At 40.0% G+C, this 24,893-nt stretch overlaps 1 protein-coding gene across 4 annotated transcripts in view; it reads left to right on the forward strand.

The window, feature by feature from the left end:
* Nucleotides 1–24,893, forward strand: part of LMO7 (LIM domain 7) — a 131,784-nt gene that overhangs the window by 33,781 nt on the left and 73,110 nt on the right. For 3 of the 4 annotated variants that reach the window (XM_059493250.1, XM_059493258.1, XM_059493259.1), the window contains exons 2-4: nucleotides 1,248–1,318; nucleotides 4,741–4,810; nucleotides 23,893–23,999. In XM_059493250.1, coding sequence (XP_059349233.1) covers nucleotides 1,248–1,318; nucleotides 4,741–4,810; nucleotides 23,893–23,999 — 248 coding nt within the window. Of the gene's footprint in view, nucleotides 1–1,247; nucleotides 1,319–4,740; nucleotides 4,811–23,612; nucleotides 23,685–23,892; nucleotides 24,000–24,893 lie in introns of those variants that run through there. The other variant, XM_059493257.1, reaches the window with a different exon arrangement.

Raw genomic sequence — 24,893 nt, forward strand, 5'->3', positions numbered from 1 at the left:
CTTCTCAATAGTAAGATTGACCTTTTAGCATTTGAATGAAAAGAAAACCTATGTTAAAGCTAATTACTTAATTTTTAGGATTTCTGGTGTTAACGTGCATCCCTCTTGGAATTAAAAAAACCGATAGGGTGGTAACGTAATAATTTTACAGATCCTGAAACAGCTTCATCCTGTCCTTTGCTCTTTTTACCAAGCAATTTCCTTACTTACTGTGATAACCAGTAGCTTTGCTCTGGATGCATGCAGGTTCCACAGCACTTTGAACTGTGTGCCTGAACTCCTGCACAGGATTGAGGATGGTCAGGATCCCCAGAGGCTGGCTTATAATTAGCTGGTTGGCTGAACATGGTGACATCTAAGCTCAAATAAATACAATTCCTAGTATTTGATTTCTGTTCCCAGCTGGCCTAAAACCTCTCTTTTGGACTGATGGCAGAATTGTATAAAATTCCTTTTTTGACTTGGATGTGGGTTATTAATCTGGGTGTTTAGAAGAAATCTGCCAGATTTGGTCTCTGCAGGGAATGTAGGCACAGGGGGGGGATCTAGTAGTGGCTCCAAATGAGTACAGGTTTGAGCAAATGCTTTGTTTTTTGGGGTTTTGGGGTATTTTTTGAAAACTACTTTGCTGAAAACTTGTAGTCAATTCTTTTGGTTTTGGGTATCTTAAGTCCTTTATAAGATGTTGTTCTTGCTCACTGTTTTTCTCCTCTGAGTATACAAACAAGTCCCATTAGTATAGTCCTGCCACTTGCCAAGGAATGGGAATTGATGTGCACGTGGTAATGCAGACTTGGAATGGTTCTTTAGTCACACTGCCTTAGGTGCAAGTGGCACAAAAACCCCCACTATTAAAATACTTTGTGCTAGATATCATGGGTATACACGCTGTAACATGAAGTAGGAGATAAAAGACTTTCTCTCTCTTTTGCATTTCTGTTTGAAATTTCTTTTATGCTTTTCAATGTGACTGGTATTGCTTCAGAAAATAAGTATTCCCACAGAATTTAGCTGAAGATTGACTTACACTAGAGGAAACTATTTTAAGATGTTGGATCTGACTTCTTTTGAGGCATAAAGAACCGCCTTTTAAATACTTGCTTCTTTGAAATTAATGTAAGAAAATAATAGTATGAACTAAGTGTTAAATCAGGGTTTGTTTGTTTTTAACTACTACTACTAAGATTTTCTTTCTAGTGCTGATTTTGTCTGTGTGTCCAATTAACTCTCAACTCTGATTCTTATAGGCAGTTACCAGGCAAAGCTTTGGAACTAAAGACTTTCGAGCAGCTCTAGAAAATGGAGTCCTGTTGTGCGAGTGAGTATTGGCTTACTTACCTATATAACAACCCTTCAGGTTAACATCAGCTGGCCTCTCTCCTTCCTGGCCTCTGAATTTTTTCTTTTTTTTTTTTTTTTTTTTGAAGTACCAAAAGTATTTTGTAGTAAATAACTTAAATTTATAATACCTGTTGTTTGTCATGGGAAGTAAAAGCAGGTTTTGGACATACTCTTTCCAGATCCAAATGTTCACTGTGTTGTCCCACACACTTCTTTGTCTGATACTGAGAGGACCGTGCTGTTGTTGATTGGTTATATTGGTTTTGGTTATAATGCCCAGGATATCTCTGGGCTTTCTCTTCAGCTTCTGCAAGGTGGTGTGGCTGTAGCTGGGATCAAAGCACACAGTTACTCCTCTACCCACTGCTGTTGTTTGGGTTTGGATTTCTGTCTTCCATCCCCTGCCCTTTAGTGTTGATTTCATAAATCCTGAAACTACCTATTCCTGTCACAGAACTTTACACTCAGCTTGTTTTGGAGCACTTTCTGTAAGAAGCTTCCTCATGCTTATATATTGTAGGTTTGGCAATGATGGGACTTGCCTGGTTTCGTTGTTAGACTGAGTCAGAGGTGTAAAATGTCCACTCAACAGGTCTCATCCACATATCTGTAATTGGCTTGGTACCTACTGGAACAGGTTTCCAGGACTGGAAGTGGTGCTAATCCCTTAGTATTTTAACAAACAGCAGTTGTAAGTGTCATTAGAACACCAGTGCAAGAGCAATATCGTTAGAGAACTACCTGGGCTGGTAAAAACAACAACAAAACCAACCAAACAAACCTTGAAGAAACCCAAACCCACAAATCTCAGGACCACTCTAAAATCAGTTCAGCAAAGCTGAACTTTTAGAAAATATTTGTGCAAGTTCAGTTGTCTGAGCTTCTTTTCCTATACATAATTTTTTCCTTCTGTGTATATCGCCATGTCTTCTGTCCTTACTTTTATTTTGCTTTGGACTCTTTGCCTTCCAGTCTTAACTTTAGAAGCATCTAGCAAGATATCTGTGATATGAGGCATTAATTAATTTTCAATAATATTGTAGAGCTGGATGCTCTATTTTCATTACTTATGTAATTAAATTTTAATGAGTGTGAATGTGGTAATAAAAATAGTTTGTACTTTTAATAAGAAAGTATATGTTTAGTGGGATGTATATATTGTATTCAGATGTTTAAGAATTGGCTATTAACTAATACATACTAATCTTCTGATATCTTCATTGTTGATACTTACTTGACAATAGAATGAGGATCCCTCTGCAAAATGCAAGTCAGTTAAATTTATCTGTAATTAATAATAATGCAAGAAAAAACATCCTGCAATTTCTTCAGTGTCTTGGTTTGAAAAGACAGGTGTCTGCTAAGGAAGGCAGGAGTCTCTCTTGAAATGGAAAACGTAAACCCCCTCCCTCTGGATTATTATAATTTTGAAATTAGGGGCTCTCAGGCAAAGATATGGGAGCAGGAATAACTGTTCTTTATTAGGAAAAAAATAATTAATTTATACAAAACAACACTGACAAAGTCAGAATATGACCTGACACCCTGTGGCTCAGGGTGTCGGTAGCAGTCCCATTCAATGGTGGCTGCAGTCCTCCTGCAGTGACAGATGTGCTTCTGCTGAAGCAGTGATCCTGTAGAAGGGTGTAGTTTTCCTCTGAAGGTCCAGTGGTGGTGTTGATGGCCCTGGTCTTCCTCTGGGAATCCAGTGGGAAAAAGCTGTCTCTGTTCTTCCAAATCTCAGATTATATCCAGGTGGAAATGCTTGGCTCCTCCCCCTGGGTGGAGCATGTCACAATGGGGTGGTGTAATTTTATCAGTGAGACTCAATGGCCCATTAAGAGAAGATATTTCCCAGAGGGAGGATAGGTTGTGGAAGAGATAAAGAAAACTGCCCCACCTGGTTTTAACAAGTGGCAGCCACATCTTGCATTGCAACCCAAGACATTCTAGTGACCAGGTTGCCTTAGGAGGCATGCAACTTTCTTTAAAGCGAAAGATGCCTTATTATGTTGTACTAAAATAGCTGTTCTCTTGTGTCATAATTTTCATAGAATTTCTGTGGAAACAGGAAAGAGCAGATGCCAAAAATTTTCACATGCCCAGTTTTCACCAACGACAATATAGTGCAAATAATTGAGACAAACTAGAAATTAGATCGTCCATTTCCTTGGTTCACCTGTAGCATGGCTAATTTAGGTGGATGTATTATCTCTGTAGATTGTAGATCTGACTTAAACCACAGCAGATAAGACCTGTACTTGCACCACATATTCCTATAGCATTCACTCAGTTTGTTTGTCCTACTCAATGAGTAAGTGCACGCGTTGGCTGAGTGATCAGTAGTTGACAAAATAAAGCCTTTTACATTTTGCCAATTCTAGTGTGCACACACTAGAGAAAGAAATTTACTGAAATTTTTCTGGTCACATGCTACATCGTGTTCTTCAGTAAAATAAATTTTAAAATTATGCATGTGGAAGATTTAAAAATAAAAGGGGAGGAATTCAAACCTTTTTTTTTTATTCCACCTCAACAGATCACTTTTTTGGGTAGGAAAAGTGATCAAATGTGTCTTGTTTGCTAAATAACTCAGTGTTATTAAAAAATCTCAGGACCTGCAGTTTTTTTTTTTTTTTTTTTTTGTTCCTGCAGGTATTTAGAAATGTATCCTTCATTCCAGTGTATAGGGGTCAACTGTTCTTTGTGTTTATTCCAAAGTACATTTTCTGCCTGAGCAAAAGACGCTTTTCCCCCACAGAGAGTTGTAAACTCCAGGTCTTGTCTCTGCACCGGTGTGGGCAGATCACAAAGCCTTGCTGATGCTTTGTGTAGGGTAAAGGGTCTGGCCAGAGAAGCAGCAACAAGAAATGAGAGCAAGTAAAATATCCTCAAAGGTATAGAGGCAGATGAAGTCTGCAGGGTGTCCTGAGGTCCCTGTTCTCCACTGGCCCTCTGGTCCAGTGTGTAATTTGGTGATCCACAATATTTCAGTAGCTTCATTATTGAAAACTTGGGTATAGACTTGCAAGGAATCCTGTGCCTCATCTTTACTACAGGATAAGGTATGCATTTGGGCATATGTATTCAATAGTGATGTGTTAGTCTGTCCTATCTTCTCAGCTTAATTGTGAATTTTATGTGAAGAATGATATCAGGTACAGTCTTTTCTTTCTCGCTTTGCTGTTCCCAGCAACCTCTTTGTGTGTGACTTGTTTCATTTTTGTTTCTACAGTCTGTTCTTGCTTGTCACTTCTTGGGAGTGTTAATACATTCAGCTCAAATTCATTCAAATGATGTTATGTTAGGACCACATGCAAAGTATTTCTTAATAAGCATTGATGCTCATGCTTAAGTTCAGTAAAATATTTAACAGAAAATCATATAACTTTTTTTTAGTTTGATTAACAAGATCAAACCTGGCATCATTAAGAAGATCAATCGTCTGCCAACTCCAATAGCTGGCTTGGTAAGTAATGGCATTGAATCTAGTATCTGGCATATGAACCAAGTGATCTCTGTTTTTAAAGAATTTTCAAAATTTTATCTCTATTTTCTTTTTTTGTTCAAAATTGTACCATTTCTATGTTATCTTAGACTGCAAAGGATACCTAATCTGTCATTTGCATCTGTAACTTCAGTCATCCTGTCACTGCATCAACCTTCATCATCCCCAGATTTATCAAGCACTGGCTCCTGTGCACAAACCTCTGTGGCATTACTTGTCTCTATTTAAAGGCCACCATCCTATCTTAACATTTAGAAGCCACTTCCAATATCCCTTTCTTAGGGAATGGGCAAAGTAAGAAATGTTCTGTGTAGTTAAAGTATTTTTAGAACCTGTTTCACTCCACCCACAACAAAGCTTCAGTTGCATTAAAATAACTCTCATGATGCAAAGATCTCTCTGCAGGCTTCTGCTGAGGGATTTGCCAATGTTTTGGCTGTAAATCACATTGCTGGGGGTAGAGGTGGGAGATGTATGTCATAATTTTTACAGGAAATGTCAAAGATTTCCTGTGTGCTGTTTGGAAAATTTGCTGCCCAGAGCCTAGATTAAGTTTTCTAGCCATTTAGCATCAGAAACCCTTCTGTGGCCAAAGGAGTTCAAAGAATTCCTTCTTCATCACTTTTTCATTACAACAACCTTGTTGCCTGTTCATGTCACTTAGGGTGTCAAGGCTATTTAGCCCTGTCACAAATGCCATTGGTCTCATATTAAAAGATCCAGGATGAACAGGGACATATGCGTGATTCCTCTGACAAATGAAGATCCCACCTTATGACAAACATGCAACCTTAACATTAGGGAAAATTACCTGGTTTCTTAGTAGGAGTAGAATGCAAAACTTCCCTAGATACTTTTATTTATATGTTTTAATGTGATGAGCCAACAGAACATTGGCTTTTGCTGGTCACCCATGCAGCTCATTAGAGAATAAGTGTAGTTAACTTGGCTGGAGGTCATAAGATTAGGTTAAATTGCCATAAGTTATTGCATAAGCTGAGAATGTGCATTTCCACATCAAATGAATGTAGAAAGTGTTAATTGCCTTTGTCCCAGACAAGCTTAGGTATTTAGGCTTGTGAATATGACTGCTGCACATTCTTTTCCTGTGAGGCATACAAAAAAGAATTCAAATGAAACCAAAATAATTCTGGGGAGGACAGCACAGTTATTTGATCAGTGGTTTGATTCTCTATGTGGCCTCTGAAGTAGCCATTAGATTCAAGACAGAAAACCAGAAGCTAGATTTCATTTTTGTGGTTAAGTGCTGTCTTGAATCGTAACTGCAGGCACTTTTGTTTTTATATGCATTTTTTATTTCCAGATGTAAAAATGCAGAGTGTTCACTTGGTGTGTAATTTATATTTTCCTGATAGTGTATTTCTGTTTTTTGAAGTTGCTTCTACTTCCTACAAGTCTTCAAAAATAAAGGAAAGGCAAATGTTTCTTGTAAATAGAGCTCACCCGGTGTTATTGTTAAAACACAACTTAAAGGTAGTAATTGAGAGAGCTGATGTTTTCTGTTAACCTGTGGAAAACGTTTTACATAAACACTTCAGTTTCTGAAGACAACAATTATGAAGACTATATCGGGATGGTTTCAGAAGATGGTGCTTATGGTGATGATAGTGGAAGACTGGTTTTTACACACTTGAGAGGAACCTTCTCAGTTATACCAGCTTTGAAGAGCCCAGGTTTCATCCCAGCATGTAGAACTCAAACTAAAAATTATGGGGATTTGCATTTATAAGAAAGCAGGCATTGATACCTGACAGGCTCAGGATACTATGGTTGAAAGATAGGTTTTAAAGATAGAATAAAACTTACTAGGAAATTCAGTGGTAGGCTTGCTTGACATGTTCTGGAGACATTTTCATTGTTTGTAGGTTGCTTCTGCCACAAATTTGCTTCTAGTATTTTCTGTGGCTTCATAAATGTTACATATACTTCTGTGGCTCTCGCTTCTGCTGTCTTCAGTGCCTTTGAGTCTCACACTAATTGCTCCCTAGCAAGCTTTCATGAGATCTAGAAATCACTGTTGGAAGGGCTGAATTTGGTTGCCATTTTTTGTCTTTTTTTTTTTTTTAATCCAGATGAAAATTTTAATATTGAGAGATGACGGGGTTTTTTTCTAAAACAAAAAGGGATTGGATCATGTTCTTTCTACAGCTTCTTCATGATCATCTAGACTCATATCCTGAAGTCCATTTCCAAAACATTTTATGCCTTTATTGCCTAATTAGCATCCATTTCTCTCCTGAGTTTTCTGATTCAAAGGAAACAAACCCCCCGTGGTTTTAAGAGTTTTATGGCTGTCTGATTATCAGAAGGAAACAAATGCTTTGAAAGACATCTTGTTTCTCTTCCCCCTTCCCCCCTCAGCTTTCCCTCCCCTTTGTTTTTCTTCCCCTCCAGAAATTCCTTGAATTTTGGTTTTGTTCCCTAGGGAGTTAATATATTTCATTTCCATTAAGTATGTTGTTTAAGCATTGTGTTCACTTCAACTATTTGACAGGCTTTTTCAGCTGTACAGAAATGTGGTGTTGAATAGATGCCTTTGGTTGAATCTCTAGAAAGGTTTTGTTATGTCACTTCTTTGTATTCATGGTTATTTTGAAAACAAACTGTTTCAGTAAATTAGCAAGTGAAGGCCTATAGGTATAATTAAACATTCTGTTCTATATGGAATATTGTGCGCTAGAGTTCTTTTGCATTGAGTTAATGTGAGGTGCTGCTTTTAATGAGGTCAGTGCATTATTGATTTGTTGGGTCTTGTTTTCTTTTATGACACATTACTTCTCATAAGATCTGATAGGGACTTTATGTTAGTAGGAACATTTTACAGAACTTGGATAAAGCCATAGCTTTTACCTTTATTTTGATTGTAATACTGCCTAGTGATTTTTAGGTGCGGATTGCAGTGGTTCAGGTTCATTCTAATCATGACAGAATGGAAAAATAAATAGATGTGTTTTGAGGATTAAATACTAAAATAAAAGTTGGTATTCAGTTAATTTAAAATGCTTAATTGCTACCCGGAAAGTTCAGAAAATTGATTAAACTTTTCCCCCAGTATGGCATGGCATGGGAAATCTGGGCTGCAGCTTGTGTGGGAGGATTTGTAAGAAGTCTTTGGCAAGAAGAGTTGGATCTGGCTATAACTTGGTATCCATAAAACAACTTTTTGCTTTAGCCTCACTGTTCCAGTTCTCTCCTGAGGCATGTGTGTGAGATGTAGCCATTGTCTTAGCTGCCTGTTCATTTCTGTTCCAGTTTGGAAAATGGAACTCCTGGGGGTAAGGCAAGTACCAGAGTGGCCATAGGGACGCTGTGGTCAGGAGCAGCTGACTGAAGAAATGTCCATGCAGATTTTATGGTGGTTTCCCGGACAGTGAGGTATGCCAGCTGCAGGGTGCCAACTTCTAACTCCAGCAGTAGTTGCAGAAAGTTGCCTCTTGCAGCAGGTTGATTTTAACAGCATGTGGCAGATTTTGGAGCCCGTGATGTTCCTATATATTTCCTGAAGGGAGTTAACTGGGAGGTAGCTGTTGGGGTTTTTGCTTTAATTTTGATGATTTTTTTAAAATGCCGTTTAGGACCTTTGCACTAAAATAGTTTCTAGAAAATTAAAATTTAATTTCTGATAATATGTAAGGGGATAGAATATAAGAAAATAAAGATAGTATAGAAAGTAACCTGACCCCTAAGGAGTTGCAGCTGGGCCAATAATCAAAGATTAGAAGCAGGCCTGACTTTAACAGGCCACAGCTGTAACCAAAGAGAAGAAGAGTGCTATAAAAGAGTGGGGTGGCCAGTTGAGAAGGGAACTGGGGTTGGCTGGCTGCTGTGAGAAGAAGAACGAGTCAGTGTTCTGAGGAGCTGACCACGAGAAACCACCAAGAAGTTATGAAACTTTTGTGATAAGGAGACAACAGTGTGGAACCCCTGCAATAAGATGACAACAATTATATGTCAGACTGTCTAAAATATGGTTTGTATAAAAAGCAGTGCACATATTTTTTCCCAGTACAGCAGAGGGGCAAGCAAACTGGTGGAGAGTAGGTTCTGAAGCCCTCAGGTGTTTCTGGGGGGTATTGGAAGGGTAACAGAAAGGTCAGAGCATTGTGGAAGCTGAGATTTCATTATGAACAGTAGAAAAAGTGCAGACTGCACTTTGTTACTATAAAGATCCACTTTTTTTGGTCTTTATTTGTGTGAAACAGAGATGGTGTTTAAAGAAAATTACTCAAATTGATAAATCTTGCTGGGTTCAGACCCTGCAAAATTATTTTGATTACAGTTCTTGGGTAGTGGGGTGGTAAAATAAATGTTTAGCAAAAGCAAACTCAGAGGAATTTTTTTTTCTCAAAAAATATAGCATTTTCAGCTGGAATCCCAGCATATAAAGATGGTTTGAATATAATCACAGGGGGAAGATTTTGTGGTTTGACAACATATTTTCCAACAAGGCTTTGCTGAACAGTTTCAGAGGCGCATCTTTGTCTGCAGCACCATTGTTCCACAAAAGCCTCCTGTTTTCACCTCAGTTGGATGAACACAGAGAATCATAACCAGGAGTGAAAGTCACCAGATGCCATGAGACAGCTGGAAGATGAATGAGTTATATACAGTTTATGCAAGCTGAACATATCTCTCAGAAGAATACATTGCTTGTTGCTCAGGAGGAACAAATGTACACTCTTCAGCAAGGCAGAATTTCAGTGAAGGTATATTTCCAGCTGAGACCAGGTGGTGAAGCAAATTCTGAGGTAGAAGCCAGTGTCTCCCTTGGAGAGGGGGAGCAAATGGAAATCTTGCTTATACCAATTTTTGCCTTGCAATATCCCAATTTGGTCTTCTAAGACCATTTATTTTTGCTTGCAGCTCCTGTGAATAAGATGGAAGTGCAATACTTTGCACTGTGTTTGGGAAGCTTTTTCTCACATCCCAGACATGAGGGCTGTGATCATACAGCAGGGCAGAATAGGAAGCTATTGGGTTTTTCAGAGCTGTAAATGAAATGACATTAGCACCTTGGTTTCAAGTTGGTCTGTGATTTCAAACAAGGTGAGATGTTGCTAACTCAGACAGTTTTCTCTGTGTGTGCTGGATGAACACAAGCACAAAATATCATCTTTATAAAGTTCTTCAGCTTTGGAAAAGAGATTTTTTGTGAATTTATGTTTCCTGTTCAGACACAAAAAAAAAAGTTGCGCATCTCTAGGCAGTGGCAGGTTTGAAAATGTTTATCTGAAATACTGTAGAGTGGGATTCTTTTTTTTCTAGTGGGGAATTAGGGTTGCTTCAGGGTGGAGAACATCTTGATGCTTTTCCATGCAGATTTTTTCAAATGTTTGTTGTCCTGATTCAACAGGAAACATATCCTTCTGACAGCTGCTACTCCAGCATCATTGCTTCTCTTTAATGCAGTGTAATATAATGTCACTCTAAAATGTGCTTATTGAATGTATCAGGAGGTATTAATACCACTTGCACCAAGGCAACCACCTGAAACAGTGTTACTGAGGCCATTGGCATATACCTTCTAAGCCAGGAAAGTGGGGAGTAATAGAGGTAAAAAGAGACAAATATAATAGAAAGCTAAACTAAAATGAAAGGGGAGATAAAGAAAGGGGTGGAGAACATGAAAAATAAAAATATTTTTCTGTGCCTAACATTTTGCAAACCATGGAACCGCCCTGGTATTTCCTTATCTTTTGTCATCAAGGAGAGCTGGCCAAAATTTCCTTTTCTGTGGGAAAATTTTCTCACCAGGGTAATGGGGTTTTTTGGTGGTGTGGGTTTTTTTTTTTTTTTTCCCTTCTGTAGCAGGGGAATGGTATGCAGATGATGTTTTTACTTTATTACTGGACAATTTCAAAACAAATTTTCAGGCAAAGTTCATACTTGTACATATTAGTTCAGTTGTATGCTTTACTTAAGACTTAGCTACAAACTTCCTTTTCTAGATTACTTAGAATCAAATTAGTTGTTTTCTCCACTTAAATTTAAGAAATCTAATGATATATGAAAGGCTTAATTTGATCTAAATTAATTTTTTTTTTTTCAAAGCACCACTACTTTCAAAGTTCATTCCTTCATGCTGATTATTTTCTCTTGCTGTTCACATTCTAGTCTTTAGCATAGCCTTTATGTTGGTACATTCTTTCTGTCTTTCTGCATTATATATTTTTTAAATAATTATTTTTTCATCCTAAACTCCTGCTCTGTGAATTTGACTAGTATGCACTACAATAGTAATAATAAAAATAAATATTAATAATAAATAGTAATAAAAATAAGAAATAAAAATAGTAATAAAATATAAAATGCATGTTTAACAAACGCAAACACAGAGGGAAACTTTTTTTCTCAAAAAATACAGAGTTTTCAGCTTGAATCCCAGCATGTGGAGATGGTTTGAATATAATCACGAGGGGGAGGATTTTGTGGTTTGACAACATATTTTCCAACAAGGAAAAGGTATCTTGTCTGCTATGAGCAATTTATTATAAAAAAACTTCTCATTTCCATTCCTCATGAAAAATGAGGAAGGGCAAGTACACAAATACTTGAGGTAAGTTATAGAAAAGCTGCTGTTGCTTGCTTTGCTTCACTACAAAACACCAGAAAATATAGACTTAAGTTTCCTGGTTGTACAGCAAAACTGCTTGTAAGAAATAGCCTCATAAATTTTGGTCAAGATCTGACTAATGAGCTGATAAGCATTTGATGTGCTCTGTTTGCTTTTTCTGACCTTTTTCTTGTTTTTTTCTTGTTTTTTTTTTCACCGATGAGGGAGTAATACTGAGTGATGTGGAGTGCTGCTATTTCTTCTGAAGGTTTAAGTCACCTTTTTGCAGACTAACAGAACACATCACAGCCAATGTGGGAGCTGTGGGCTCTGCTTCCAGCCCTGCTTCCATGGCCCTGTCTTGTGGCTGATCTGGGTCATGGGGTTTTGATTTGTCAGTGTCATGTACATTCAGAGGTACAGGTGAGTGCACATGCAGCCCTGCTAAGAGTGAAGCTGAGCAAGTCCTGTTTGATGTCATTCTCCAGGAAGCTGATTAGTCTGGTAATGTTTTTCATAAGGCAAGGCACAAGGTGATACCTGTATTATTTTTTTTGTTTTTTTGAAAGTTGTTAATTTAAACATGTAAACAAAAATAAAGAGGCATCATTACCTGTTTTCTGGATGACTATGCTCAGCAAATTTTTTGGAAATTCAGAAAGACAAGTATTTTGAGAGACTTATTACTTGGCATAATCCTTACATGAGGGAAAAATTCTGTTTTACAATAGCTTTGTGAAATTTACTTCAATAAATCTAAAACCAAAGAGGAAGAAAGTGAAAGTGGGTATGACCTACCCAAACTCATGCCCTGCATCCAATGTGCTCTTCTTTATAATGCAGTTTATATGTTTAATACAGGCTCAGGAGCACTTTGGATAGTAGGAATGAGGACAGGTTCCTCTTTATAGTTCAGTAGTCTTATGCTGCAGGTAAAAATACTTACCAAAACTTTCCTTTTTCTTGTGGGAAGCAAGAAATCTGTGGGGAAAGGGAAACACTATACCCAGCTTTGAAAAAGGTTGGAAGGAGGACCCTGGGGACCACCGACCCATCAGCCTCACCCCTGTGCCTGTTTAGAGCATGGAACAGCTCCTCCAAAAAGCTCTCCTAAGGAACATAGTGAACAAGGACATGATTTGGAACTGCCAAGGATAAGTCCTACCTGACCCAACCTATTGGATTTCTGTTACAGAGCGACTGCATCAGTGGACAGAGGAAGGAATGTCACTTATCTGGGCTTCTGTAAAGCCTTTAATACAGTCCCCCACAAGATCCTTCTGTCTAAACTGAAGAGAGAGAGATTTGATGGATGGATGTTTGGTGGATAGGGAATTGGTTAGACAGTTGCATGGAGAGGGTAGTGCTCACAGTTGATGTCCAGAGGGAGATTAGGGACAAGTGATATCCCTTAGGAATTCTTGCTTGGATAAGTTCTGTTTAATGTCTTTGTCAGTGACACAAAGGGATTGAGAGCACCCTCAGCAAATCTGGAGATGACACCGAGCTGAGTGGTGCAGTTAACACACCTAAAGCATGGGATGCCTTCCAGGGGGACCTGGACAAGCTTGAGAAGTGGGCCCATGGGAATCTCAGGAGGTTTAACAAGGACAAATACAAGGTGCTGCACCTTTGGTTGGGGCAACTCCCCACTATTAATATAAGATAAGAAATGAAATCAGCCCTGCAGAGAAGGGCTTGGGGGTGCTGGTGGTGAGGGGCTGGACATGACCCAGCCATGGGCACTCCCAGCCCAGAGAGCCAAACGTGTCCTGGGCTGCATCCAGAGCAGCGTGGGCAGCAGGGACAGGGAGGGGATTCTGCCCCTCTGCTCTGCTCTGACCCCACCTGCAGGGCTGCATCAGCTCTGGGGTCCCAACACAGCAAGGACATGGAATTGGAGCAGGTTCAGAGAAGGAACACAAAAATGATGAGTGGCTGGAACACCTCTCCTATGAAGACAGGCTTAGAGAGTTGAGGTTATTCAGCCTGGGAAGAGAAGGCTCTAGGTTTCAATATTTAAAGGAAGGTTATAAGAAAGATAAGGACAAACTTTTTAGAAGGCACTCTGTTGTGATAGGAAAAGAGGTAATAGTTTTAAATAAAAACCATTACCTCAGCTAGATTTAGATTAGATATAAGGAAGAAATTCTTTGCTGTGAGGATGGTGAGGCATTAGGACAGCTTTTCCAGAGAGATGGTGGGTGCTTCATCCCTGTGAACATTCAAGGTCAGGTTGGATGGGGCACTGAGCAACCTGATCTAGATGGATATGTCACTGTTCGCTGCTGGGAGGTTGGACTAAGATTATATTTAAGGTCCCTTTCAACCCAAACCGTTCTATGATCCCATGTTGTTATTATGAGAAAAAAAATCTTTTCACCTGGGAATTGACACAGCACTATATTTCAAATGTAGCCATCAAATAAAGTGTTAAATTTCTTGCTTATTGTATTTTAGTGCGATTTTGTCAGTGTTCAAAAAATTGCAGTTGGAAATCAGTAACTGTGTTTCCATTGGCAACTTCTGAATTTTACATTACTTCAAACTCCTAAGCAGATGTTTCTTCAAGTTTGGGAACATGATGGCCACAATAACTGGGATGAAATTTCTGTTTAAATAGAAACCAAAAAAAGTTTTGGTCTTTTAAAATGTTTTTGTAAATTTATGAAGCAGTGTAAAAATCTGATTTTTCAATAGTAATGTTTGAGAAAAGTCTTTCTTTTTCTTATATAAGAAATTTTTAATGTGTCATATCTTGGAGTACTCGAAGTTCTTTACCATTGCTTCAGTTCTATACCTAAAGATAGTAGTGTGTGGTTAGTGAGAGTTTTCGTGGCTTTAGTGCTGAGTCACATAGTAAGTCACAAGCAAGTCATAGTAGGGTGGGGATGAAATCTTGACTTTCAGTCCAGTTTTCTCACTGACCACACTGTAAACAAAAAAAAAAGGGTAAATTAGCAAATTTCAGGAGTAATGCAAGACCTGATAGGAATGCATATGGAACTATAAATCACTTTTGCTACTCTTTCTGCTGTGTGATGGGAAAGAGGAATGTGGCCTGTATGGAAATGCCTCTAGCAGACAATTAAGAGAAAAGGATTGTGTGCTAGAAAGGAAGTATGGTTATTAATAGTTAGAGATGACATTGTTCTGTAGTCTTTCAATGCCTGATAGTGGGAGTATGTAATCTCAGCAGTGGTTTACTGATGTTTTGTGCCCCTCTGCTTGAAAACATATGGTACATTTCAGCCTTAGCTCTGAATTTCCTTTAATTGTTTTCTGTTGCTGCCTAAACACTTTGAAATGTAGGGTGTGGAGAAAGAGGAGGTTGATGCAAACTCTTTGTGAAATTTTTAGTAGCTGCTCGAGACATCAATCAGGCAGAGTGAAACCCAGACACGGGGTTGAACTTGACAGGTTTTTAGGTGAGTGATGGTGGAGTGAAATATGTCTAGGAGACATAAGTGGGGAAAAAAGTGTATGGATGCAGACCCCAAGGAATGGTGGTTCAGCTACTTGCCCTGGCCTCTTGTCAGGGGTGCTGTAAGTGCTGTGCCTGCTGGTTGATCTCTGAATCAGAATCAGTATTTTGGGATGCTTTAAATGAGATCAGGTCTTCCAAACCAATGCTTTTAGCATGTTACTGGGATGAGATGTCAAAATGCTAACTAATTAATTATTGCTTAAAAATCTTGTCAACTGACTATAAAGTAATATGATGGGCAGCAAGAACTTTCTAATATGGAAAATTGTTACTCTTTTTCCTGCTTGAAACCAAAGCTCTGAAAAAGTATTACCCTTTTTGCATCAGCTTGCTGTCACTTAAAAAAAAAGATAAATATGGTTGCCAAATGAGCTCCGAGAAATATCCATTTATCAATTCAATCAGCTGTACTCTGTGGTATACTCTGTCATTTGTATGCTGGTTTTATTTCTAAAGTAACTGATGACTCTGTCTGTTTGGCAAGAAACATTCCTTCCTAACTGGAAAAAAAATGTCAACCATGTAGAAGAAGTACACACCTTAATTCATACTTGTGACATTTGTAATCTGATTTCTCCTTCCTTCGTGAAGGAAGTGCAAATTTGAGATTCTTTTCAGCACTTAGTGTTTATTTGTGTTAAATCTTCATAAGGTGGACACTGGAGTACCTTTCCCCCCCACCACCTCTGGCTTGTCAGATATTTATCAGCGCCAGGTGCTTAAAATTCAGTTTTCAAAGAAAGCAGATATTAACTGCAGCAGTGATAACTTTCTCTGTGGTATCCATGGTGGGGCTGTGCAGCTCTGCTATCCACCCTTCTGTTTAGTACAAAATCCTCATTCCACATCTCCGAACGCCTGCCCGAACACCTCCGCGCCTGTGTGTGTGCTGAATCACCCTCCTCCAGTGAGGTGTGTGAAAGAACTATTAACAACAACACCAGCAACGAGCACTGCCAAATGCAGTGCTGGGAGCTGTTTCAGCTGCACTGACCGGCTTGCTGTCTGCCTGGCAGGAGGATGGGGAGGGCCATGAGGAAGCCTGGCACTGATGCAGGGGTTCAGGTGGACTCCAAGGCAGTCATCTCCAAACCAGCTCATCAGTCCATGGTGCTGGGAAAGCTTGACAGCATGGGATAAGCCCATGTAGGGCAGGAAGGATTGGATCTGGTACTAGGATGCTACTCCTGTTAAGAAATAAAAGATGCTTGGCTCTTGAAGGAAGCAAACTTCCAAATGCTCTCTTACAAAGAATGAAGCACTAAATAACTGTCTGAAAATCAGGGGCTACATGCGGCTCTGTTTCAAGTCCTGTGTATGAAGAAGCTGAATTTCACCTATATCAAGTTGTTAACCTGTGTGAGCAAAACAAAAAACCTTATGTATACAAATAAAAAAAGGGGGTGGGGGGTGGAGGAGGAAAGCAAGCTCTGCCAAAACTTTGTGTTTCAAGAACAAGATGTCTTTACTTCTTTATTACTCATTAGGCTTCAAGGGAGTTTCACCTTTAAGTGGATTACTGTCATTCCAGTTCTGTGTAGTGTGGTGACTTGGCATTGGAGTATTTAGCATACTTTGCTTGCAGAGTCTGTTTTGTATAAACTGTTCAGGGTGTAAAGCATATCACTTGAATTTTTATTTTTTTCCTTTGACTTTGATTGGAATGCAACTAACTGGTGGGAAAGTTAAGGCTTGTCTAAACAAGGAAATAGCCCTGGCTAGTTCTTCCATAGTGGCTTTCCAAACCTATACTTTCATTTCAGTATGAATGCCTCTGAGTGGATTAGCTCTAGTAGCAAGGCTTGTCTGCCAACATGCTGTACTTTAGCCCTTCTCCATTCCAGGTTGCCTTATTTGGTAGCAGTGACATCCCAGAAACACACCTGCAGTTTACAACCTGACATTCACTCTCTTATCAATAAAAGGCTCATTTGGTACACATTGTTGCTGTGATATATGTTTGTAATGTCATAGTGAAGGTTATGCTGTAGCACAGTTAGAGATATGAGCCTGGGAGGCATTTTGAGTCCTTGAAGACAGTTGGTCCTTTCCTATGTTAAACACCTTAAAGGTTGTCAGCTCTGAAGTCCTGTTTAAAAAACCCATCAACCCACATTAATTTCTCCTGTGTGTTTTCCTTAATCCAGTTGCTCCTGTTGTGAAGAAAATGTGGAGCTCAGTGCTGCAAGAGGTGGCAGGCAATGGGGTGGGCTGAGCAGAGGTGCCTTCTGCTGGCCATTTCCCATGGTGGTGGGCAGTGTCAGGACCTGAACAACAAGTTTTGGGGAAGATTCTTCCAATACATACCTTGATCTTAGAGATCCATAACCAGCTGCAGTCACTGGAGATGGAATTGGGGTTTGGGAGACAGATTGACCTTTTTGTCCAAAACCAGAATGATTCTTTCCCTAAGGGTGCTTCAAAATGTGGTTTCCATAATGGTTGCAATGGCAAAGGGGAATGTTCCTCCTCTTCCTACAGTTATTGATAGTGGCAGCACCAAGGTAACCGCAAAGTTTGTGCGCAAAGTTTCATTCCTGCATTCTCACAGCAGGAGCACCTGCTTTCTGAGAGGAAAGCTGGCAGTGAATCATTAAAGATTTAGCATCTGTAATCATGCATAGAGCTGGAGCAGGGAATCCCTGTGTCAAGGATCACAGTAATTTATTGTTTTACCCAGTATGGAAAAGCAATGAAGGGCGGGCAGAGGGGAGTGGCAAAGCAATTAACGCAATTTCTGATCTTTGGCCAACACAATGCTCTGTGCACTCTGTTATAGGTGGGATAATTTACTGAACAGGAGCCCTGAGGTCACTCTAAGTCAAATTATGTCTGCAGGATGATTGTTTTAACTGCTATTTTTAGTTTTGGGCCCAAAAAGGGAGGAAAAGAGCAGTTTAAGTATCCTATCCACTCCTCCTGCATTTGGTTCAAGGTTGAAACTGTTGGCCTTCAGAGAAACACAGAGAGCAGTAGGAGCTGGGATCACGCACTACAGATGGGATGGGTGGGTAATGGGCACTGAACACACTGACATTACCAAGGTGGTAATGGGGAGTTCCTGGCTCCCAGGCCTGTGGTCAGACCACGGGGTTTGCGTTCAGCCCTGTTCCCTCCTGTGCTCTCACCCCTTCTGCCCCAGCCTGCGCCCGCAGCCGGAGCTAGCAACCGAAACGTACCTCCGAGGAAGAGCGAGTCACCCAACCCGTTCAGCGAGCTCCTGCTGCAGGCTCCTTCCTTTACCCCACCTCTGAATATAAACAATGTGGAGCTGTGTGGTGATGCTGCTGCCAAATGCAGCTCTGAATTCTGCCTTAAACTGATTTGAGCTGACTTGAGTGGACTGTATAATGCTGTGTCTATAAAAAATATTTTCTGATTTGAAAAATACCATTTTTTTGTGATAGAAATTGGCCTTACTTAAGGGAATGAGGGTGCTAATAAAGAGGGTTTGTCATGAATGCAGAGTTGAAAGCTGTGTCTCCTTCAAGATGACTAAATATCTTGATAAATGCAGTACTAAGGAAAAATGCCTGTTAAATGTGGTCTACTCAAATGACTTTCAGAATTCTGTAGCCAAAAAAATGCATCAGTCACTCTTAAAATGTCAAGAGCTTTTGTTGCTAGGCACTATAGGTACTTGGTGGTTTTTGTCTTTTGTCTTTTTTTTTTTTTAAAGCCTGGAAACTGAAAACCACTTCTGGCGCCAAATCATGGTCTGGATGATGATGTAACACAGTGCAAATACGCTTCATGGCCTTGCAAGCATAGGGTACCATCTCCTTCATACACTGAAAATAACTGCTTAAAATCCTCCCCAAAACCCACCAAAAATAACCCTTCTCCTACCCAACTCTCCCCTCCAAACTAGAGCTTGAATAGCAGTAGAAATAAGGAATTTGACTGAAAGAGTGGGTATTTATATCAGAATAGGAGACAACCTGGAGCACTGTCTTTTATTGGCTGATACATCCAGGAAAAAACAAAAAACAACATGTTAATTAAATTGTTTTTCTCCCTGTTGCCAAGTGATTTGAAAGATGTGCCATAACTTGTATGCCTACGAGATTTCACTGTGTTTTGGCGCATACACAGGGATTCAGAGAAACAGTTAACTAGAGAGATCAGGCTTACCACACAGCATGACTGCACCCTAAAGAAAGCAAATGTATTTAAGCACTTGTTTAAATTAATATTCCTGTCCCACCCAGATAATCATGATAATGTGGGATTTTTTAAAAATAAAATTGCAGCTCTATTACACAAGCTGAATTTAGTGATGTTGCATTGCATGTAAGTAGTCAAAATAAGATAGTATTTACATGCTGTTATGGGGAGACCTCTTTTAATTAGCTTTTCCTTTAGATGTTTAATTTTTTTTTCTGTTTTACACACTCCACACTCTATGCCCCTTCTCACGTAGGTGACTTTGGGGCTTTTTCCCTACTTAAGGTCAACCTCTTCTTGATCTTTTTTGCATCTTTTGTCTTTTCTCTTTCTTTCCTGTTGCTCATGCTGATTTTTTTTTTCTGGTTTAGAAGTACTCTTTTTCTTTGGTTTATTAGGTGTTGAGGAACCTCTGTACTTCCCCACCACCAACACCTCACCAGCGCTCTGTCTTTCTTTTCAAATTCTTGCCAAGGTGACATACATTAGGAGCTGATCACAGGTGCAACACAGAACCATGGTCCAGTGGTCCAATGCCTCAATTTTGTTTTTTTTTTAGTTGCTCTTTAAAATTGTTATTTTTAAAGGAAGGTGTCCAAATTCTTGTGTTTCCCCATGGAGTTACCAGCTTCTTTCTTCTTTGTGGTCTGGAGGCTGGTGATAGCAATGAGGAGCCCTGCAGCAATGGCCCTGCTCTTTCCCTCACATTCACCTGCTCTGGAACAGCCTCCCTGCTCCTGGCATAGGAGCAGCACTGAGGACCAGTGAGGAAAGATTCAGCTCTTTCCTCTCCTCAAGTCCATGGAGTTGCAGGAGTGAGAGGCAGTTCTGCTCTGCTCAGATGCTGGAGGGAGGGTGTGGACCACAGTCTCATTTTCAGTGTGGAGATGGCATCTTGGCTCCTTCAAAGCATTGGTTGGAGGGAAATGCTTTAACAACAGGAGAGGGAAGGGTTTGTGTCCAGTGGTGCCCCATGGGGACCAGAAAGTCAGGTACAGAGCTGCAAGTGTGCAGTATTGTTTACCTTTTCCCTGAACAGCAGTATTTAAAAGCCTGCTTGTAGATGACCTGTTTCCCACTGGCAGCTCCGTCTCTCCCATATTATGACTTCGCAGCACTTTTGGGTGCGGTTCACTTTGAAGTTTGAGGCAAAAATGGAATACTGAAGGGTAATAGCTTTATCTAGTCAGTGTTCTACGTTGTGCATTTAATCTAAGTGTGTACAGCATGTGGAAAACTCAAGCCATGCTAGGAACATTTGAAATGCTCTGCTGTTCCGTCATGCCCACCATTGGGGGAAAAACTAGCCCTTCCCACAGTCTCAGTCAAACCTCCACACCCCTTCTCACTAAGACACTTAGAAGTAGAAATAGCATACCAGAAATTAATTACACTTGAATTTTGTGGTTTAGACTTCAGGCTTTATTTTTGTTGTGATTTAAAACCTGTAATTCTGTGATGTGTATTCCAACTTCAGATGCTCAGGGAAATGCAGTGATTGAGTTCTCTTAATAACATGAACAAAAATTAACTGATGATTTCATCCCTGTTAGTTCAAGAGCTTTCTCTAATAATGGTCAGAACCTTATGTTTTCTGCAAAAATGTATTTGATCTGTCCACTGATTAATCCTTGCTTTTGAAATGGGCGGCCCCTCTCTCCCCTTCTGGTTTTGCTTCTCTTGTGCTGATAGGTAGCACCAGTATTGCCTCTCATGATCCACTTTATTGGTATCAAATTCTCCAGTTTAAGTCCCTTATCTTCCCTTGGCATCATAATTCTTTTTCTCTGCTAATTTGTTTCTTTATTAAATTTAAGTAGCCTCGTGTTTACAGAGATTGAGAACACGGTGGAAGAAGAGGGTAGTGGATGCAAGTATGAACCTTTTTCTCTTGAGGACATCTTGTCAGTGAATTTTGTCACCTGGAGATAGGTTTGGTGTGCTGTGCTTTTCCAGGATTTTGAGGTCTGGTTGTTTAAATAGAACTATTTTTGTGAAGTGCGATGAGATTCGGATTACAGTATGTTCTTTGAAGCTGCAGTGGCAATGACCATTAGTCTTGTTAAAGTACAGTTACACTGGTGAAAAAAATGGTGTAATGGTTTCTATATCTGAGTGCATTAATCTCTGAAAAATGTTCCTGTTCACATTTCTAATGATAAATTTAATTGCAAGGTTGATAACTTGTCTTTTTTTCCCTACTTATTTCTGTAGTGCTATTTAAAATTCATCTTCCTATTCATTATTCTGGTAGAGTTTAAAATGGCTGCTAGCTATTTTAAGACCTGTGGCTTTGCTGATTAACTATGATGATTAGAGATGGTCAAGAATAATCTGGCAAAGACAGTATTTAGGAGTGCTGATTTGTTTAAATGATACCTTTTTGTGTCAATCTCCAAACCTGATAAAAGGTCTATTGGGTGTGTCATCTCTTGATGCTGTGAGGGTCATTTCCAGGCCCTGGCTGCAGAACAGCTGGTGTTGGGGCAGTAACCTGTGAGATGGCAGGCATGATCAAACTTCTGGCTTGGGAGCTGAGGGAAGGAAGATTTGGAACCCTGTTTTATCCTGCACATGAGCACTGTAACTAACGGTGTTCTGCCTTCCATGTTATCTCCTCCTGCTTCCGACCCCATTCCTGATGGTCTTGACTCCTGTCAGCAGGGATGTTCTCAGGGGCTGTAAGTGCTATTTATCAGGAGGTTGATAGGTTTAATTGCTGAAACACCTTCAAAATTAATTATGTCATGTGCCAGAAGTTTGGTGGTTGTGCAGCCAAGCAGCCACTGGTGAGCAACTCCTCTGCTTTGTTTTTGTTGCTGTCAGGGTGTAGACGACATCTGTTTTTCTAAATCTGACTCTTCTTCCTTGTTTACCTGCACAATGTGCTCATTTTCAGCCCTGTGGTTGATGTAACTCCTTGGTTTGGGAGTTTGCTCTGAGTTGCTGTGGTGACTGGGCAGACCAATCAAACCATATTGCCTTCACTGGTGTTGGTGTCAGTTCATTATCTTGGAGTTACTCATTCTTTCTGCTCTGCTGCTTTCTTCTTGTGCCTTACTTGCCAGTTTCATAGACTCCCTAGTCCCCTGAACACTGACCTGGTGGTTGTTTAGCAAGTAGTTCCTCTTCTTGCAATGGGACTGTAGCCTGTGGCTTCTTCCATGCAGAGGAAACAATGCCTTTTCAGGTCCTTGCTGGTTTAGTACTAAGGGGACACTCAGGTATAAATTGAATAAAGTTGGCACATCTAGACCACTTTCCCTATATTGTATGGAAAGAAAAAAGGGGCATTGCATGAAAGGAAAAGCAAATGCCCCTTCTGAGGCTGCATCTCACAGCATGAAGCTCTTCCCTGGGCAAATGTGCAGCAGCCCCCTGGGCACTGCAGGGACCTGGGCATGGGCGAGGCTGCCTGTCCTCCATCCTTCCCAGCTTCCTCCTCTCATCTGCCACCACATGGTGTCCCCCATGTTTGCCATCATGTTGCACCCTCCTGCAGCAGAGCAGCCCCCATCATGGCACAGCACTTCAGGCCTTGGGGCACAACCTTCACGGTATGAGACACCTGGGATCTTTCAGATGTGGTAACGCAGAGCCCGCAGCCTGCATGGGGAATACCTTGCTCAAATATTTTCCTTGAATTAAGCCATGTTTACAGACTGATAAGAAATACTAGAATCCCAGGGACCTTCAAAACAGAAGGTTGTGGGGATTCTTGGGTTTGTTTTACTTTCTTTATTAGAAGCAGCTGTCATTTTCTTTGTAGACTGTTTTTTTAAGTGTTTTTTAAATGAAGGAATAACTGTTACATCCAGTGATTATGTGTCAAAAAATAATTTTAAAGCATATTAAATTGCTAAAGCAGAGCTTGTCTATACTGTGAAATTCTGATATCAGCACCTTGACTTACAAACTCTTAATGACAGGGCTGTGAGTAGCTTATGAATTAAGTAACTTCATGTACCTTTTCCTTTGGCTTGCAGCTGAAGGAAGCAAGTGCGCAAGAGGGCACATTCTTTTGTTGTTGATAGCATTCCGCCTTAACGAGAAGGAATTTCTTGCCTATTGCCCACTGTTCATGAAGTGGAAAGAGATCACAAGTTGTATAATCTCTGTATATATCATTAGATTTATTCTTTTTTTAACATTTCTCTCATGGGTCAGTCCATCCTGCAGCAGGTGCAGAGAGTGGGTGCTGCTCCTCTATTTTGTGACAGATTGGTGTGAAGTTGAGGAGGGGGTGTGGGAAGTGGAAGGGGAGGGACTCGGGAAGAAACCCCCCCCCCAAGTGAGGCGGCAGCAGCAGCAGCAGCTCTGAATACAGTTTGGTTTCTGTCTCTCCGGAGCTTTGCTCAGCAACCAAACCCAGACTCCAGGTGCAGTATTCCCTCATCAGTCTGTGAGCATAGAAACGAAGAGTCCCTCCTCTTCTTCCTCCCCTGCCAAGAGTTTCTGGGTGGTGAATGTCAGTAGCTGGAGTTATTTTTAAAGGCATTGAGGTGAGGCTTGTCGTGCAAAGCTAGGAAGAGGGCGTTTGTTTGCTGAGCAGAGCTGACATCAAAGTGGAGATTGCTGCCTACTGGCTCACTGCTGCCTTATGCCAGGTAATCTTTAACATACCCCTCAGTCCCTGCCATCGCAGCCCAGCCTGCTGTGTGCATGAGAAACGAGCAGCGTTTATGATCCAGAAGATTGCTTTTCCAGTTTCATTTATGTGAGCTGGACTTTGACATTTAAAGGCTAGTACTAATCATCTTGCAAAACCTGCTTAGTGCTCTTAACTGAGCAACTGCTTTCTGCTTCTCTTTGCAGGATAATATAAATGTTTTTCTGAAAGCGTGCGGAAACATTGGACTGAAAGAAGCTCAGCTTTTTCACCCAGGAGATCTTCAGGATTTGTCCAATCGAGTTACAGTCAAGTGAGTTTTGTGGTTTTGTTTTCTCCTTTCTCTTCTCCCTCTAAGCGCTTTCACAGTCTATTTTTTTTTTTAATGTTTGCCTATGGAAAATTCTTCTTTTAATCTGGTATGAGCAGTTCTGAATACTGTGGTGAGGGTTTAAGCCTTGTTAAAGCTAGAGGATAAGACTTGCAGAAATGTAATTTAAAAGATGAAGTATTATTATAATACTTACTATTATAATAGTAACCTTACAAGCAAACTAATTGTTAATGAATATTTACAGCATTTAATCTGAGATGGAAACTGTTCGGCTTATTTTAGACTTGGGGAAAAATTGTTAAATGATATCAAAAGCATCACTTTTCTTTATGATTTGTGATCACTGATGTAAATCTGAAAGTCTGAGGTGGTACTTCTGATACTTATCCAAATGGTTTTGAGGCTTAGGTATAGTGTTCCTGAAGGACTGCTGGTCTTGCCACTCAAGTATTAATCAGATGTTTGTCTCTGAGTGTTACATCCCCTGTCAAGAGATGTATGTGTATGTATGAGTAGAAATCAAGTACTGAATGGCATGTTTATGGAGATGAGAGTTTTCCTGTGAAATAGCAGTGGCTTGGTTCTAAAATATATTTCGTGGATTTTCATATTTCAAGACTGCTCTGTCTCCTAATAAGAATTTTATTACTAGTTTCTGAGAGACTAAGGTGAAACTTTACTGTTAAGACAGGTGTTTTAAGATAAATGAGTCGAGGCAAAAATCATCCTAGGGCACATTGATTTGTTACAGTGTTAACTGTTTATATTATATTGGGACAAAAGGGTGAATTTATTGTCTCCAAAAAAAATGAAATCTTTAGTGAGTTTTGCTGGAAACCTTGCAAGTTAAATGTGAAGGATTGATTCCTGTCT

This window comes from Ammospiza nelsoni, chromosome 2 (assembly GCF_027579445.1).
Source record: "Ammospiza nelsoni isolate bAmmNel1 chromosome 2, bAmmNel1.pri, whole genome shotgun sequence".
Taxonomy (NCBI): domain Eukaryota; kingdom Metazoa; phylum Chordata; class Aves; order Passeriformes; family Passerellidae; genus Ammospiza; species Ammospiza nelsoni.